A 17,417-nucleotide genomic window follows, 5' to 3' on the forward strand; every position below is an offset into this window, starting at 1 on the left:
TGTTAGTTTGACACTAAAAATTTTCACATTAAAGTTTCTCTGCGCTCACTGAAAAGCAGATTTTAAGGGGCGGGGCCTACAAGCATGATTTGTGACATCATAAATACTTTGGAAGACAACTCTGGTTCAATTTCCAACTTTTATACAAGTGCGATATAGAAACCTGAAGCCAAAGACTGAGAATGGCCTTTACAGTGAAGCAGGAGACATCCGATACACATTAGTGTTGCAGACTGTTTGTATATGTATTTATACATGTCTGAAGGGAATCTTTAAAATGGACCAATTGAAATATAATTGGATAAATAAAATACAAATAAACAAGAAATAATGGACGTATATGGGATATTTCTGATGAAACAACTGAGACAACATTTACAGTGTGTTTGGTTTTAGAATAGAAAACTATCTTTGAGAATGTTTTGAGCTACTGTTTCGTCGTCTTCTACTAGTCGATGAAGTATGACCACAATAAATAGCTTTAGAAGATTTAAAAACACAGAACTTTATTTGAAAATATCAGTGAATACAAAAGTGTGTAAAAACATAATGCAACATGTTAGAGACAGATAAAGATTTGGAAGCCTGTATTGGTAATAAAAGATTTAGTAGTTCTATTCAAATTCTTTTTTAGAAAAGAGAGAAATTAGCATTTATACAATGTTTGTCCTTTGAGAGAGTAAAATTGTTTATTTGTAGGCATTTCAAACAACACATAACAGACAGAAATCCCTACAAATATTAACAACAAAATGAGAAATATCCTCCCAAACTTAAAATATCAACCAAAAATAAAGACAAAGAACAAAACATTATCCCCTTATCTGTTCACTTGAGCATTGTAGTTTTTACTTTATTTAGAACAACAAATTGCAAAGAAACAAACTAAATACACGAGTCAATGTGACAGCAAATAGATTTACATTGATAAATAACATTATAACAATAAAATATGAAAACAAGTACAATATATATACACTCAAATATATATTCACCATATGTTTTAAACCCATACTAGAACAAATTCTGCCATATTCTGGTATATCTTTTGAATTAGCTGAAAAATGAATGCATATTATTTAAATTCCTTTTCCAAAACAACTTATTAAAGGCTTCTCTATTTTCTAATTACACGACTAACTGTATGATGTTGACATTTCCTTAGAGAGATCACCTTTTCTTCTACCTGTCGGATTTATTCTCTTGTGCTTTTGTTGCGGTGGTCGGACTGTAAACTGTGAGCACATCGGCACACTCTCCGATGTGCGTCCGTCCGGAAACACGCATACAAAAGCGGGAGTTCCGCAATGAAAGCAGGATGTTGTGGTGCAGACCAGAAAGCTCCGATAAGCTTATTGGGGAGTTCCTTGGCACTGGACCCATAGTCAGGTAAAACGACAACCAAAAGCTTATTGTTAGTGCACCGGGACCGAAGTTAACGCGGGTCACGTCGTCGCCGTACGTCGGATCCGAAGTGTAACGTTAACATGCGCAGACAGCAGGACAGACAGACACCGAGTCCGGTTTAACGCTACTGTTACCACACAACAACAACAACAACAACAAAACCTGCTTATAGAGATACAATGACAACTTTTATCTATATTTTAAGGTATCACCGTGGGTGTGTATTAATGGAGGCGACATAGAAACAGCCGACCGTCGGTGGTGTCGGTGAGTTAGCCTCAAACTAGCCGCCTTTTCCACGGTGTGCTAAAGGCAGTGTGAGCCGGTCGGTGGGGGACACATTGGTGAGGTGGGTGGGGGGGTGGTTGGTATCGACCCTGGCTGCAGAATAACGTTACCAGGAGATTGAATAACGTTTTTAAAGTTTGCCTATCGGTGTCTGTAGCTGGAGAGGATCATGTGGAAGAGGCTTTGCTTGAGCTGAAGCTGCGTCAGGTCTGTTTTTACCTTTTTAGATAAACGGCTCAAAGGTTAGTGGATCACGTTATTAATGATTTAATTTACTTGACGCGTTGTTTTGTCTGTGTCTTAGGGGGACAGAGAGGTTGTGATTGTAATACTTTGAAGAAGTAAACGTGAAGATAAGTGTTAAAGGGCAACAGGTTAGTTTATAAATAGGGTTTTGTATGTGTTTGTTGAAGATATCACACAGAACAGACTGTCATTTATTTATTCTCTATCACATAATTCACTTTTATTTTGAGTGCCACTGATTTTGCTGCACATCTCGACCATCTTAGTGCACTTTCTGTTTGCCTGAACATACAACAAAACATAAACAATATAAACAAACAACAACGGTAATTAAAAAACAGATTTCTAATTAAAACGGTTACAGTTCTGATTCAACCCGGTGGGAACATGGAGGGTAATGCAGTCCTGACGTGTACGTTTGTTTAGGAGTACTTTATAGATAAACGCATACCAGTGTTGATCTCTTCTCACACACAGAGAGAGAGAGAGGGCCAGCAAACAATGTCACCCTCACCTACTGACACCAGAGGCTGCCATGAAAGAGATAGAAACTACTCACACACATTCACACGCCGATGGCACAGCACTGGGGGCAATTTGGGGTTCAGTATTTTGCTGACGGACACTTCGACATGCAGCCGGAGGAGCTGAGCATGTTTCTTGTTGTTTCTCTTTCACTCGCCTCCCATTCGAAGTCGTCCAGTGTGCATCATTAACGTAAAGTTGTCTTTTCAGAAACAAGATGATAAAAAACTGGGGCGTCATTGGTGGGATAGCTGCTGCGATTGCAGCTGGAGTTTACGTTTTGTGGGGCCCAATTACAGAGAGAAAGAAGAGAAAGAGAGGTAAGAATAGAGTATAACCACATAACATGATATACAATAAAAGCAGTACCTCACTGTGACTTGTGTTTTCTTTCAGGTATGGTTCCTGGTCTGTTGAACTTAGGCAACACCTGCTTCCTGAACTCTTTGCTTCAGGGTTTGGCAGCATGTCCGTCCTTCATCGGGTGGCTGGAGAAGTTTTCAGGTTCGCCTACGATCCAGTCATGCAAAGACAACCAGTTGTCCACAACACTGCTTCAGCTTCTCAAAGGTATATAAAACCAGTCTGTGATATCAGTCACTAGAGTGCAGTGGACGTGTAGTGTTCTTTCATACGGGGGGTGGCAGTACCTCAGTCCGTAGAGACTCGGCTGGGGAACCAGAGGGTCACCGGTTCAAACTGGAGAGATCAGATAAGATTCCCGGTGCCCCATCTCTTCATATTTTTGACACCGATTGTGTCTCTAACAGCTCTGTCCAGTGATGAGCCTGGGGATGAAGACGTACTCGATGCCGGTTGCCTCCTGGATGTTCTCCGGCTGTACCGGTGGCACATTAGTTCATTTGAAGAGCAGGTTAGTCAGAAATGATTTTGAGTGATATTTCTTATATTTCTCTATATAATGTAAGATTCAGTGTCTTATTAAAGTCTGTCTGTTTGTTCTCAGGATGCACATGAACTTTTTCATGTCCTTACATCTTCTCTGGAGGAGGAGCGGGATCGTCAACCCAAAGTCACTCACTTGTTTGACGTGCAGTCCCTCGAGGCAAGTTACCACACACACATATCTCTTGTATGCCAATGCCTCCAGTATGCGTTCAGTTCAGCACTTTGGAGCACATGTGTAGACTCTGCCTCCCACCTCTTTTCAAACTTCATTATATATATATTTTGATGTCGAAGTGTCAAAAATGACAAATCGAGTACTTCACTCCCAGTTATTCTGTGTGTGTTTGTATTTATTCCAGAGTCTACCTGATCAAGATGAGAAAACTATGACCTGCAGAAGTCGAGGTAAGTAGACGAAGACGTTATGGAGCCTAGAATATCAAACCATGAAGAAAATATTTGATCTGTATTCAGTTTTCTTTTTGCAGCCCCTCTTCATCCAATACCAAGCCCGTGGAAGTTTCAGCATCCTTTTCATGGTCGTTTAACAAGCAACATGTCATGCAAGCGCTGCGAACAACAAGTGAGTTTGTGGTTTGATTGATTTTTCCCAGGAAGTGAATATCAAGTTAGTTTTGTGTTTGACTTTTTGACATTGCATTTGTGTAGAGTCCGGTTCGATATGACTCGTTTGAGAGTCTCTCCCTGTCCATCCCTTTACCTCAGTGGGTAAGCAAACATTCCAGGAACACATGAATTATTATTATTATTATTATTATTATTATTATTATTATTTTATTACTTAATGTACCTTTCTGTTGTTCTGTTTGTCATCATTTGATCTGCATATGTCCTCAGGGTCGACCTATGTCTCTAGATCAGTGTCTCCAGCATTTCATCTCCTCAGAAACCATCAAAGAAGTGGAGTGTGAAAACTGCACCAAGGTACATTCACTACAGTATCAGCCAAGTTCTGGTTATCATTTTGTTAATGTGTAATTCACTGAAAACTAAACTATAGATCAAGGTACTTCATTTGCGTTCATATGAGTAAGTGTTTATTTACTAAGAAATTATGCTTGTGTTTCATTTTTGTTTTCCCCTCAGCTTCATCAAGGGTCCACAGTAAATGGGCAAGTTCTGGAAAGCCAGAGGACGACATTTGTTAAACAGCTAAAACTGGGAAAGGTAACTGTCATATTTATTGTATCACTATTATCTCAACATCAGCAGCCTGAGATGTTAATAAAACTAAACTCTCTGTACTCTCTGACGTTTTCTACCAGCTCCCCCAGTGCCTCTGCATCCATTTACAAAGACTGACGTGGTCCAGTGAAGGAACTCCCATCAAAAGACAGGAGCATGTGCAGTTCGCAGAGTATCTATCCATGGACCGCTACAAACATACGGCTTCCACACTGAGAAGTCAGCGAGTCAAATGTGCTCCAAACCCCATAAGGGCAGAAACTTCAGACGATTCCATGGAGAAACCCACTGCTAATGGAACCGGTATGTTGGATTCATCATCTTTAAAATATCATTCTGTTTCACATTCAGTTTGTTTTTGTCATACATTTGTTTGTGTTTTGTCTTCCAGAAGCAGAGCATCGTAACAACAACAACAAACCTTTTTCCAATGGAACTTGTTCTTCTGTATTTCTTCACTCTCCCGGTGTGAACCCACCGCTCGGCCTCACATATGACTACAGGTAAACTTAAAGTGTGACTACACCCTTCAGTCCTCATAGCTCCCTCCCTCTCAGCACAGAGCGCAGTGATTGACAGACTGACCACAGCAGTGTAGCGGAAAGCTACTGCTGGTTGTCAGAACTAACCAGCTATGAGCAGCTGCTGTCTCAGTAAACATTGCAGTCTGGTGGGAGCCGATAAAGCACAAAGTTCAAACCCTTGCACCAAAATAGGCTCTATGTCAGCAATGACCTTGCAAGGTTCAGGGTGATCTAAAACAGTAGAGGGCATATTGAGCCATTTTGAACACACAAAAAGCAGATTCCCATAACTTTGGTAAGAGTTTTGATGTGTTTCATCACAGTATAGTCACGTAATTTAGTTTATAGCTCAAAAAACACATTAGGGTGGAGTACCTCTTTTAAAATGAAGGTGCAACAATACAAAGAAGTTATGCATATCATGCTATTCAGTGATGTGGTGATAATCTAAAGCCCCTTTCACATCACCAGATCACAACATATTACACTTACAAGAGATTTTAGACTGACAGAAGGTTTTGGGCTGGCTTTTGGTGGCCTTAACACCTCAATTCAAACTTTATTATTTCCTTTATTTGCTGTTTGCAGGCATCTTTTGATCAGTGTCTTTCCCTCCAGTTCTACAGAGTACCTTTTCCAGCTCACGGCTCTGCTGGTTCACCACGGTGACATGCACTCAGGACATTTTGTGACGTACCGCCGCAGCCCTTCCTCACCTCGCAGCTCTACACCCTTCAGCTCCCAGTGGCTTTGGGTGTCGGACGACTCGGTACGAAAAGCCAGCCTGCACGAGGTGCTGTCTTCCAACGCGTACATGCTCTTCTACGAGAGAGTCCGAAGGCTGCACCTCGCTCTGCGCTCGGAGGAGTAACCAGAAGCTTACAGCCTGATTAACTTCTGCCTTTCCACTCAGACTGTCACCGCTGCATTTGCCAGTTGCTGTACAACGTGGGTACCAACAGGTGGATTATGATTCTATGAAAATGAGACCAGAGGGTTATTGTAGAGATCATTTCGCACCATGGATCACAGCAACATGTTTAAAGGTCATGGTATGATGTGTTCTGACATTAAACCCACGAGAGGACACTTTCTCTGATCCAGAGTAGGAGGCTCTCAATCCCAAAGATTATGGACCTGCAAGTTTATTTTTCTTTAAATGTGACCACGTAAGCTACTTTTCTTTGATAGATGCAACAGTTTCCTTCATGTAACATTTTGGCTTCTATGGGACAAAAAAACGGGAACACCTGACAATATAGTGCACTCCAAAGTAAAAGCCCTGCAATACATTGTTCATGTGTGAAGCTTATAATGTTATTTTTTTGTTGAGGCTGTCAGAGGTGTTAACTCAATTCTGTGGCATTTGTATGATGCAGTAGTTTTTGGTGTTAAATCGGCACGCAGTATACTTTTAAAGGTGTTCCTGTTATTTTGTCCACTGCCTGTACATTACAGACGCAGACAGAAGTAGCTGATTAGGATTTCTTGGCGCTGTTACCTAGAGGTTGTTACATATTATGAAAAGTCAAATAGGTAGAATTTTCCTCAACTCTGGTTCTCTATCGTCTAATATGCCTAATCATTCCCAGCAGTGTATGTAGACTGTATTGGAAATAATGTTTTAATTGACATCGTTCATAAGCAGTTGAATTTGATATTTTTATATGTTTCCAGTAATCCTCAAACTGTCATGATTTGCGGAGCTGCACAGTTGAGGTTAAAGTGCCATGTTGTCTTTTTTAAAAGTCCAGTGTGTAACATTCAGGAGGATCTATTGGCAGAAAGGGAACATAATATCCATACGTATGTTTTAATTAGCGTGTAATCACCTGAAATAAGAAAAGGAGCTGTTTTTTTAATCTACAGACACTGCGGGTTGCCTTTGATTCTACAGTAGCCCAGAACGGACAAACACTGGCTCTAGATGGAGCCGTTTGTGTAGTAGTTTCTCCTTCACGCTTGGAAAGGGAGGGTGAATCAGCAACCACTTCTCTAGATGCCACTGAATCCTAAACACTGGACCTTTTAACACGTGAAGCCATGTGTGCTACAACTAAAGTGAACATACAATATGATGCATCAGAGCCATTTGGCTTGGTGTTGATGTGTAACAGATTAATAATGATCTGCTCTGTTTATAAAGCCACAGTATGACTGCAGGTCTTTGGGCAAGTTATCCTGAATATTTTTAATTCTGTGTAACTGATAACTGCCATTTTGCTCCTACCAAACCAACAAAGTCACACTGAGAAATTTTGGCCTGGTGCAAAACTCCTCGTTAATTTTTTTGCAATTTGCACTAATGTATATTCATGTGAGATTGTGTGTGTATTTGTGTGCAATCTGTAAAGGTGATTGTTTTCAGGTATTAAAAAAATAAAACAAAACAAAGCATTTTAGAGTTTTATTATATTATTTGCTACACAGTTAGACGTGCGTACGATCAAGCACTGCTTTCTGAAGTATCCTGGACCAAAGCACTGAACAGTATAGCGGTAAGCAGCATATGTTTCATAAGAATAAATAAAATACATCATTTAAAGGCGAAATTGTGTGCCAATTTTGTGCCAAATGCAGAGACTGAGGAAATAATCTTTATTTGAAAGCTGATGAAGACCTTGAGATGGGGTTAAAAGCTCCAGAAAAAGCCATTAAGGTAATATGTTTTTAAAAATGAATCAACAAAAACTAATATTTACTTTGTCAAGAATGAACTTTAAAAGACTTTAAAACCCTTCAAAGAGCTACCAGGTTCAGCATCCGCAGTCAATGATGGATTCACAGGTCAGCAGACCCCTACAACATCATTTAAACCCATCCAAAGCTGAGTCTTACCAATATCACTCTAGTCCTAGTCTATTTTCTCAAACACTATACAGTAATATCAGTCCAAATCTCCCATGGATACAGAGGGGGGTCATCCTTAACAAGGTTACATTGAACATTTTAGCTAACTTACTCAATAAAAGGAAATATGACCATTCAAATATAAGGAAATTGTGATGTTTATGATTGAAATTGAGCCAACTTTACCTTTGAATTTACTCAAAAACTATACAGTAAAGTTAGTCCAAAACTCCCCATTGGGTACAGAGGAGTTCATCCATAAGATGATATTGCAAGTTTTAGTTTTTAACCTACTAAATAAAAAGAAATATGAAGACATTTTGAATAGTATCATGAAAATTGAGCAGATTTCCCCTTTAATTATCTAAAAAAACCCAGCACAGTAAAATCAGTATGAATCTTACATAGTTATAGTTTGGGTCAGTATTATTATTAGGGACCGAGCCAGTATGAACTGGAAGGTCCATATTGTTTTTCCTATGTTTATTATTATTATTTCTAGTAAACTTCAACTGCGTTTTTCAGCCCCGTGCATTGACGAACTCTCAATTTTATATTGGCAGATTTGTCAAGCCTCATTAAACTTAGAGATTCCATGCGTCACATGCAGATCAGCCAGTAGGTAGGCCACTAGGTGGCGCTATTTCGGCCCGATTTTGAAAGGCTAATAACTCCCGTAGTTTGTCTCACATTCAAAAACCTTATATCCACGCGTTCGGTGAATGGAGCTGAACCTCCCCATATAGGCCACGCCCACTTCCGCCTAGATTTTTTTTTTCTAGACCGCAAAATGTCCATAAATCACTTTTTGGTGTTCATCCTACACACTTTGTCCGATTCGCACGAAATAATTTTGCACATAGCATCTGTGGACCGTCCTGACAACAAAAGTAATTTGAAGAATTTTGATATTTTAAAAAATAAGGAAGTTTCTGTGATGTCATTTTTGCATTTCAGGGCTTCTATTTGAATGATGCCCTCCTACAGCTTCTATCGGATCTTCTTCAAAATTGGGCAGTCCAGTCACAACGTGGTGCTGAATGAACGCATTATATTTTGTGACTGTACGTTGAAGGGTGTGTCCGTGGCGTGCCCTCAAAGATGGCCATTTAGAACAAATGTCACACTGTGATGTCATTTTGGCCTTTCAGGGCTTCTATATGAATGATCTCCTCCTACACGTTTCAACGGATCTTCTTCAAAATTGGGCAGTACAGTCACAACATGCTGCTGAATGAACGCATTTCATTTTGTGACTGTACGTTGAAGGGCGTGTCCGTGGCGTGCTGTCAAAGGTGGCCATTTTGAAGCCCGTGGTCCTGTATTTGAACAAACAAAGTCCTTGAGACTTTATCAGATCTGCTTCAAAACTTGACAGGACTCTTGAATAATCTTGCTGATTACAAGTTGTGCTATTTATGACTGTACGTTGAAGGGCGTGTCCCAGGTGTCTCGTCAAAGTTGGACATTTTGAATTCTGTGGTCTTTTTTTTTCAAAGTGATGAAACACAAACACCCCTCCACTCCCACTAGCCACATCTACAAACCATATTTCCTAGGGAGTATTGTTCGTGGAGCATAGTGGGAAACTGCTGGAAGTCACTTATTAAATTGCAAGATAAATAGGGGACTTATCAAATCGACTTCATAATTGGACAGTCTTATAAAAACAAAGTGTACATGAAGAATTGAGCTATTTGTGACTGTACGTCAAACTGCGTGCCACTGACCCCTTGTCGAATTCAGACCATTTTCCATGAAACGGTACTCATAACTTCAGTGTGCAATGTCCAATCTCCAATAAACTTCATATATTCTGTAACAGTCTCGCCATGAACGCGTCCTCATAACATCAGCCTACGTATTACTGTCCCGCCATGAACTTGTCTACGTGACAAGATTCAGATAAAGTGAAAGCACAGCATACTGGCAACAGGAAGGAAGCGCTGCGTGGCGATACGGAGCTGATTTGGAGCAGTTTTACGTGACGTATTCGCGTTGCCGTCCACGCTTGTTACGACGGCACGTGGCGTGGCCTCGGCGAACCCCGACCGCACGTGACGCGTTTGCGGCGTGCCCCGACGAGCGCCGGGTGCGAGGTCCCGCCCAACGCTGCTTGCAGCTTTAATTATTATTATTATTATTATTATTAGTAGTAGTAGTAGTAGTAGTAGAGGTAGTTATACTATAGTGTTTATTTATGATCATAAAATAACGTAAATAAATAAAGTAAATGTTGCACATGATGTATTTATTTTCTATAATTGTATTTATTATTGTAATTGTAATTATTATTATTTTTAGCATGTAGTCATTTTCATAAAAGAACAGGACCGAAAATGGGTCTATGTACCTTTCAGGACTGTAGTAACAACGTCCTGACAGCGGCTCACTTTACCGCAGTCGCTCCGCAATGGAGGAAGGCAACAGCAACCCGGACCATGAGACACCCAAACCGGCTAAAAGGAAGAAGAAGAACTCATCCACCGACACCACAGACAAAAAGGTCAGTGTTTCTAAATCCATCAACAACAAAAAACTGCTACATCAGGAAATAAGAGCCTTGAATTCACACGTTTTACAGCAAAAAGAGCCGATGAAAAGCAAGAATTTGGGGCTGAATGACCCAGTTATTTGTACTCAATCCTGTAACTGTAACTGTAACTATACAGTGAAGGATAATTGTTCCAGGATTCCTCTATTTTTGGTTTATGGTGATTTATGGTGTCATGAACCGGCTCAAAGTTCAGACAAAATAAGGGAGACCACACAGATAAATAAGGTTTTTTTTTTTTTTAACCATTTAACCAATATTTGAACTAGACATAAAGTATAAACATATTAGTGTTGTCAGTGTTGTAGCGAGTGTGTGGATATGGGCCTAGTGGGGTGCAGGGAGAAAGCTAATGTGAAAAACCTTTCGAAGTAAACATGAAAGATCCTGTTGTCTGGGAGGAGAGAGACATAATTAGGTTGAGCTCCATATACAGGCCAGCAGTCAGGGAGCAAGTTAATCCAGGGACACCCCTGCCAGAAGAAATGAAAACACACACACAACAACAACCAGAATGGGAGGGGGTCATCACACTGGATATGACTGTTACACACACACACACACACACACATCTCATACTTTATCTCTGTGTATTTGTGTTGACTTTATTAAACACTATATTGTGGTGGATATATTGTGGTCCCTTCAACAGGAAAAAATCCTTAATCATCCTGCTAAAATGTCCCAATTTTTTTGCTTTTTACAAGAAAGTATGAGAACATCTACAGCTTAAGACAAAATAAACAGATCCAATTTGAACACTGAACTCCCAAAACTATCCTAAAGAAGAAGCCCCCGTATTAGGTCAGCCCAAAATACATCATTTAAAGGTGAAAACAATTGTACCAAATGCAGAGACTGACAAAATAATCTTTATATGGAAGCTGATAAAGCCCTTGAGATGGGGTTGAAAGCTCCAGAAAAAGCTATTAAGCTGATGCTGTTCTTTTTAAACAGGCTAATATTATTTAGAATAATAATAATATAAGAATAAACTTTGATGCTCAACAGAGTTTTTAAAACCCTTCAAAGAGCAACCAGGTTTACCATTCGCAGCCAACAATGGATTAACACAAGAAGCTATATGTAGACTGTAGCTCAGATACCAAAACCAGTATCGGAAATTCCTCTGATACGGCCTAAAATGCGATATCAGGTATTGGCGAGTACTCGAGTCTGTGCGTCCATCTGATACCAAAGTACATTATTCCTCCCCCCCCCCCGACCCACCACCCTACCCTGACTCCGACAGGTTTATTGGTACTCCCTATCGGCCGGTACATAAAGTTCAGGTATCGGGAGGGAACAAATGGTATGCTCCATCTTTAGCTCCACTGAACTGTTCAGTGTTGATTTTATTGATCCTTTTTCTTCAGGAACTTTACCAGCCAACTGTACAAAACGTAACCTGGTAAAAGTTGCAGAAAGTAGCTGAAGTTGTGGTTTGAAGTTTGAACTTGAGATCAGTGAGACTATAAAACGTGCTCATCAATCAGACGTTCCTTGTTGAGAATCCACACTCGGTCGTTTCTTCTGGTCCAGCAGGATCCGTCTGAAGGTGAGGTTGACGCGAGGGAGGGAAATCTTCTTGCGGACGGGGAGGCCGTGGTACCAGAAGGTGTTGGTCGGCGAATTCATGAGGAGCAGGCTCCCGTGGGCGAGCTCCAGCTTCACGGGTTCGATCTGCCGGCGGGTCCGTTTACCCCGAGTGTCTCTGTGCCGGAAGACAAAGTCTCGTGGTGCTCCCAGCGAGACGGAGGCGATGGGACAGAGGGGGTCCAGCTCCTTCTCGTCATCACGATGCTCCCCCATGTGATCCCGACCATCTTTGTACCTGTTGGAGAGACGATCACCTTCAGGCCAAACATCAAAACGGAGATCTTTTACAGCTCGTATTCGCTCACCTGTTGACCAGGACAAAGTTAAATGTTTGTCCGGTCGCTTTTGTGACAGCGTCCCGGATATATTCCAACGTGGGAGTCCACGGACAGGCCAAACGCGCCACCCCAGAATAAGTGTAGGTCAGACCTGCATCTCCGTGCGTCGCCTGCTTTCTCGGTATATCGTACACTTTTCCAAATATCTGAACTTTTGCTTCTTCCCCTGAAACAAAAAAAACAGATATTCACAAGAACACTGGAACTTCTGGTCGTAACCGTACGGGAAATAAAAGGTTAGTTTGTACCTGTTGAGTACACCACCTCCTCCTCCAGCTGTTTAAGAAGATGGTCTGCCTCCTCTTTGGAGAACAGCAGAGCGTAATCGCAGTCTAGTCCTTCGGCCTCTATTTTCTGCCAGGGAACAGGATGAGAGAACTCGTCCTCCTCCTCCTCTTCCTCCTCCTGCTTCATCCTCTCCAGTTTGATCTTCTTCCGAGGACTTATTGCATCATTAGCTGGGGAGCGTTTATTCTGTCCCCGAACCACAAACTCTTCCATAACCTTCTGTTTTTACTCCGAAGAGCTTAATTTTAGGATTATTTTGAACCTGGATGAAGTGAAGAAGAATCAAACACTAACACTGATTTTGAGATTTAAAAACCTTCAATAAAGCTGGTTTATTTTACTGTAATTCTCCCGAAATTTGCTATATTTTGTTGAATTCAGGACGCTTTTATTACAAAGGATGCGACTAACAATGTCGCTGAACCCAAGTTGACAAATTAAAACGGTTTTAAATGTTAGTGTATAGTAGTATATTAGGGATAAGTGACTACTACTATTATCTGTATTCGTAGTTTTTAAAATAACAAATGCTTATTTATTGACACATTTTACTTATTTGTACATCATCTGTACCGGATACTCGTTTCAGCCGAGTACTGAAACCCTAGTCACATATAACATATAAATATATAAAAGCAGTAAATCTTAACATTTAATAAAAATGTTTTCCTTGAAAAAAAAAGCCTCAAATGATTTATCGGGTATGTATGAAGATTCATTTCGGTTGATTGACTACTCGATTAATCGATCGAACAGCAAAGAAACATCGACATTAGGCTTTTAAAACTATAAAATATCACATAAACTACAAAACAACAGTGGAGAAAAATTATCTCTCAGTTGCTTTACCTTCTACAAACCCTACTAAACACCACGCCGCGGTTCGTCTTGAACGTCCCCTCGGCTCATTTGCATAACCCGCTTTCGTCACTTGGTTTTGGCGCGAATTACTTTGATCCCGGTGAGTTGGTTTCGGGGTTGCTGTGTTTTTCCCGGGGAGCTCGCCGCGGTTAACGAACACCAGCTACTTAAATCAACTAATAAGTGACATTAATTAGTTCAGCGCCAACGTGTTTCTCCACAAAATGATCGGACAGAAAACAATTCACTCGTTTTTTACGCCTGTGTCGAAAAAGAGGATTTCTAAGGATTTAAATGAAGCCGAGGAGGATGCAAAAGACCCGGTGAGTCGCTTCTGCTCCAGTTTATCAGCTAACAGTTACCACATGTGCAGTTTCTGGTGTTAAAACAACGGTTTTTTTTATAACATTTAAACACTTAACTTACAGAGTATTCTCAAACGTATCTCAGTTTCCCGCGACCATCCAAGCTACGTTCACAAGCGCCGCCGCGTTCTTGTTTATTAAAAGTGGTTGCTCGCAGCGGGCCAACAGCACCGTGATGTTAGCACTACGCTGTCGGCGGTTCCTAAAGCCGCTTTCACCCCCAGCTGCCCGCCTCTCACCAGCTCTGTGTTTTGCTCAATACACTAAAATTGTGCAGAAGAAGCGGAAGTCCTCGGCGCCGGAGGGAGCCGGCCCGCCGCAGCCGTGCAGCCCTCCACTGTCCCCGGATCAACTGGAGAGGATCGCCCGCAACAAGAGAGCCGCGCTGGAGAGACTCGCTTCCGCTCAAACGCCTCCAGGTTTCGGGCAGAGCTGGAGAAACGGACTGTCGGTGGAGTTTGGAAAGCCCTATTTTAAACAAGTGAGGTGGACACACACTTTTTTTTTTCCTTTAAGTAGTTGTTTTAAAAATAAATGTTTATAATAACTTCATATCTCTGCCACAGTTGATGGGTTTTGTTGCCGATGAGAGGAAACGCCACACCGTGTATCCTCCTGCTGAGCATGTCTTCACCTGGACGCAGATGTGTGACATCCGGGATGTGAGTTTAAAAACCTCTACTAAAGCTTAATGCAGCAACAATCTATAAAATTATATTTATATTTTATATTAATAAAGAGGGAAAACAAGAAGACAAGTCAACTCCAGGTGCAGCAAATCTGCTCTTACACAGGTGTACTTAACCATGAATCCCACTTGTTATTTTTATTAGCCAGTTGTTGTCGTCCTGGAAAACCTGGAACTAGTTTTGGAAAAAGGAAGTTGATTAAAAGGAGCAAATATGTAGAAATAATAACATAATATTTAGTTTGAAACTTGTATGCAGTATATATGATATGACACTTCATAGCATACAGCCTAATAATCCTCATAAATACATGCACAGTGATGTACACGTAATGAACACTTTAACTTCGTAGAAGATGAATTATCTGTAAGATAGAATAAATTCTGCTTGGTTTGAACTTTGACTGATGAGGCCGTGGCCCCAAAACAGCAGCTTATATAACCGTTTGTAAGAAAAACCTCTGGAAAATGTTCCAGAAAAGTAAAAGAAAAAGAATTAAAATAAATAAACACACCAAATACTAAATGAACTAAAATAGCACAATACAGAATATAAGATATCTATAAGATATTCATATATTTTTGATGGATAAGAAGCTGAACACATGTTTGTTTTGTCCTTTTTTAAAGATAATTGTGTTATGTTAGTTAGACAGTTAATACACATACCCCCAACCGCCCGCTGCCTAGTGAAGAGTCAGTTGTATCAGATTTGCACTGATACGGCGTTAAAGGAAGAATTTCTATCATGTAGGAAATTAAAACTTCTGCTCTTCCACTAATCATCACAGTCTCCTCACGTTCACTTTCTGTCTCTAATTCCAGGTCAAAGTGGTGATTCTTGGCCAGGATCCGTATCACGGTCCTAACCAAGCTCACGGGTTGTGTTTCAGTGTCAAAAAACCAGTGCCTCCTCCACCCAGGTATCAAACCTTTTTCATAACCTTTCACTACTTTTTGTTTTTTTGGTTTTTAAACTCTAACTTTTAAATCAGGTGGTGACACATTTATTAAATCCTCGCTCCCTTTTTTTTAATCTCCAGTTTGGAGAACATGTACAAAGAACTGGTCTCGGACATTGACGGCTTTCAGCACCCAGGACACGGAGACCTGACTGGGTGGGCCGAACAAGGTACATTTAGAAAAGTCGTGTAAACATTCAACAAACAGCTTTCTGGTTATTAAAATCTCCTCCTGTTATCCGTGACGTCGCTCTCCAGGTGTGTTGTTGCTCAACGCCGTGTTGACCGTGCGAGCGCACCAGGCAAACTCCCACAAGGACAAAGGCTGGGAGACGTTCACCGACGCCGTGGTGCAGTGGCTCAGCAACAACTTGGAAGGCCTCGTCTTCATGCTGTGGGGAGCGTATGCCCAGAAGAAAGGAGCCGCCATTAACAGAGTGCGTCTACGCTGTTTGTTTTTTAACACTTTAACACTTTTTAAAAAAAAGCTTTTTAATCGCGTTCGTGCTTCTAAACTTTACGTTCTCTCTCTCTCTCTGTAGAAACGCCACCATGTCCTGCAGGCTGTGCATCCCTCTCCGCTGTCCGCCCATCGAGGGTTTTTTGGGTGCAAGCATTTCTCAAAGGCCAACGAGCTGCTTGAGCAATCTGGGAAGTCTCCCGTAAACTGGAAGGCACTTTAAGTTGTTACGTATGCTGGTTAACTACAGACCCACCCATAAGCTCTTCTCCGTTTTCCTGTTCTAGCATCCCGAATGTGCAGAGATTCTTTATGAAAGAGGTCGTGTCGGCTTCACGCTGTACACTGCTGACAGTTGTGATACATATCTTTATCATCTGCACTCATTTTCAACACTGTAAATATGTTTGTGTCTAGTTTTTTTTGTTTTTTTTACCTTTTTTTTTTGTTGGTGAACATTTGGTTCTATTAAAGTGGTTCCAAAAAGTGCACGTGGTGTATTAATGTTTGCTGACTTCCTCAGATATACCGCTGTCCCTGTGCTCCACTGCAGAGTTTCAGGACCACTTTCTCATCAGGTTTTGTGAATTTGAGCCTCAGCAAAAAGTAATTAAATAAATTACAAGGAAAAGAAATTAATCAATTATGTTTTATTTGGTTTAAAACTCTCTATACTTTGATCTGTGGGACTACTTATTAACATATTAAGAGTTAAATGTATAACTGTGTCTCTTAAACAGTTATTGGTTGTTTTTATGATTTATTTTGTCCAACAACCTTTTAACGCTTTTATTTGATTTATGAGGCCGGTCCCTGCTGCTTAACATGTTGGCTCACAGGCACATGAAGTGACTTATTAATGTTTCAACGCTGCTTTTTAGTCATGTTGTTGGTGAACCGGTCGACTATATGAGACCCTTTCTTGACAATAAGACAATAATAGGACGTTATTAAAAACAATCCAGAAATGTCTCACTTTGGTAACATTAAGACTTGAGAGTTGTGGGACTTCTGTATGTTACCAGCATGTAAAACAGTTCAATGTTCTATTATACAAAGTGTAATGTTAAATTTATGGTATTCTGGAAATGATGAGGTTAATATAATTTTACATTGTATTAATGAAGTTATATATACCGTATGCACACATAATCATAAGTCAAACTGTTGCTAATTCCACTGAATTGGTACTAAATGAGGAGTCATAGATCCGGCATGCTAAAAAGAGCTGGATTTCCCATCAGTTGTGTTTTTCCAGCTATAACAAGTCAATATGTCTGCCATTAGTGACTGTAACAGGACCAGGAGAGGACAGATTAACTGAAACGTGCTCTGCATCTTAAAGCT

General features: G+C 40.6%; 3 protein-coding genes across 7 annotated transcripts; 2 read left to right on the forward strand and 1 right to left on the reverse strand.

Annotated features, from left to right (window-relative positions):
* Positions 1 to 1,246: 1,246 nt before the first annotated feature.
* LOC127376374 (ubiquitin carboxyl-terminal hydrolase 30) lies at positions 1,247 to 7,502 on the forward strand. 2 transcript variants are annotated; one of them, XM_051423190.1, is made up of 13 exons: positions 1,247 to 1,389; positions 2,677 to 2,786; positions 2,863 to 3,036; positions 3,237 to 3,340; positions 3,434 to 3,532; positions 3,735 to 3,780; positions 3,864 to 3,958; positions 4,045 to 4,104; positions 4,234 to 4,320; positions 4,483 to 4,563; positions 4,662 to 4,884; positions 4,973 to 5,084; positions 5,724 to 7,502. In XM_051423190.1, the coding sequence occupies exons 1-13, from the start codon at positions 1,262 to 1,264 to the stop codon at positions 5,974 to 5,976; spliced, it is 1,572 nt and encodes a 523-aa protein (XP_051279150.1). In that variant the 5' UTR covers positions 1,247 to 1,261; the 3' UTR covers positions 5,977 to 7,502. The 2 variants fall into 2 exon arrangements, with proteins under 2 accessions (XP_051279150.1, XP_051279151.1); XM_051423191.1 differs by lacking the exon at positions 1,247 to 1,389 and adding an exon at positions 1,414 to 1,674.
* Positions 7,503 to 10,351: 2,849 nt separating this feature from the next.
* LOC127376359 (uracil-DNA glycosylase) lies at positions 10,352 to 16,559 on the forward strand. Of its 4 annotated transcripts, none has more exons than XM_051423169.1 (7): positions 10,352 to 10,461; positions 14,337 to 14,441; positions 14,527 to 14,622; positions 15,474 to 15,571; positions 15,692 to 15,780; positions 15,869 to 16,047; positions 16,153 to 16,559. In XM_051423169.1, the coding sequence occupies exons 1-7, from the start codon at positions 10,369 to 10,371 to the stop codon at positions 16,291 to 16,293; spliced, it is 801 nt and encodes a 266-aa protein (XP_051279129.1). In that variant the 5' UTR covers positions 10,352 to 10,368; the 3' UTR covers positions 16,294 to 16,559. The 4 variants fall into 4 exon arrangements, with proteins under 4 accessions (XP_051279129.1, XP_051279128.1, XP_051279127.1 ...); XM_051423168.1 differs by having other exon boundaries at positions 10,354 to 10,461; positions 14,238 to 14,441; XM_051423167.1 differs by lacking the exon at positions 10,352 to 10,461 and adding an exon at positions 13,670 to 13,918 and having other exon boundaries at positions 14,238 to 14,441.
* On the reverse strand, positions 10,730 to 13,381 carry LOC127376360 (DNA oxidative demethylase ALKBH2-like). Its single transcript, XM_051423170.1, has 3 exons — positions 12,695 to 13,381; positions 12,414 to 12,612; positions 10,730 to 12,343 (listed from the first exon to the last, which is right to left on the reverse strand). The coding sequence occupies exons 1-3, from the start codon at positions 12,945 to 12,947 to the stop codon at positions 11,998 to 12,000; spliced, it is 798 nt and encodes a 265-aa protein (XP_051279130.1). The 5' UTR covers positions 12,948 to 13,381; the 3' UTR covers positions 10,730 to 11,997.
* Positions 16,560 to 17,417: the final 858 nt, after the last annotated feature.

This window comes from Dicentrarchus labrax, unplaced genomic scaffold (assembly GCF_905237075.1).
Source record: "Dicentrarchus labrax unplaced genomic scaffold, dlabrax2021, whole genome shotgun sequence".
Taxonomy (NCBI): domain Eukaryota; kingdom Metazoa; phylum Chordata; class Actinopteri; family Moronidae; genus Dicentrarchus; species Dicentrarchus labrax.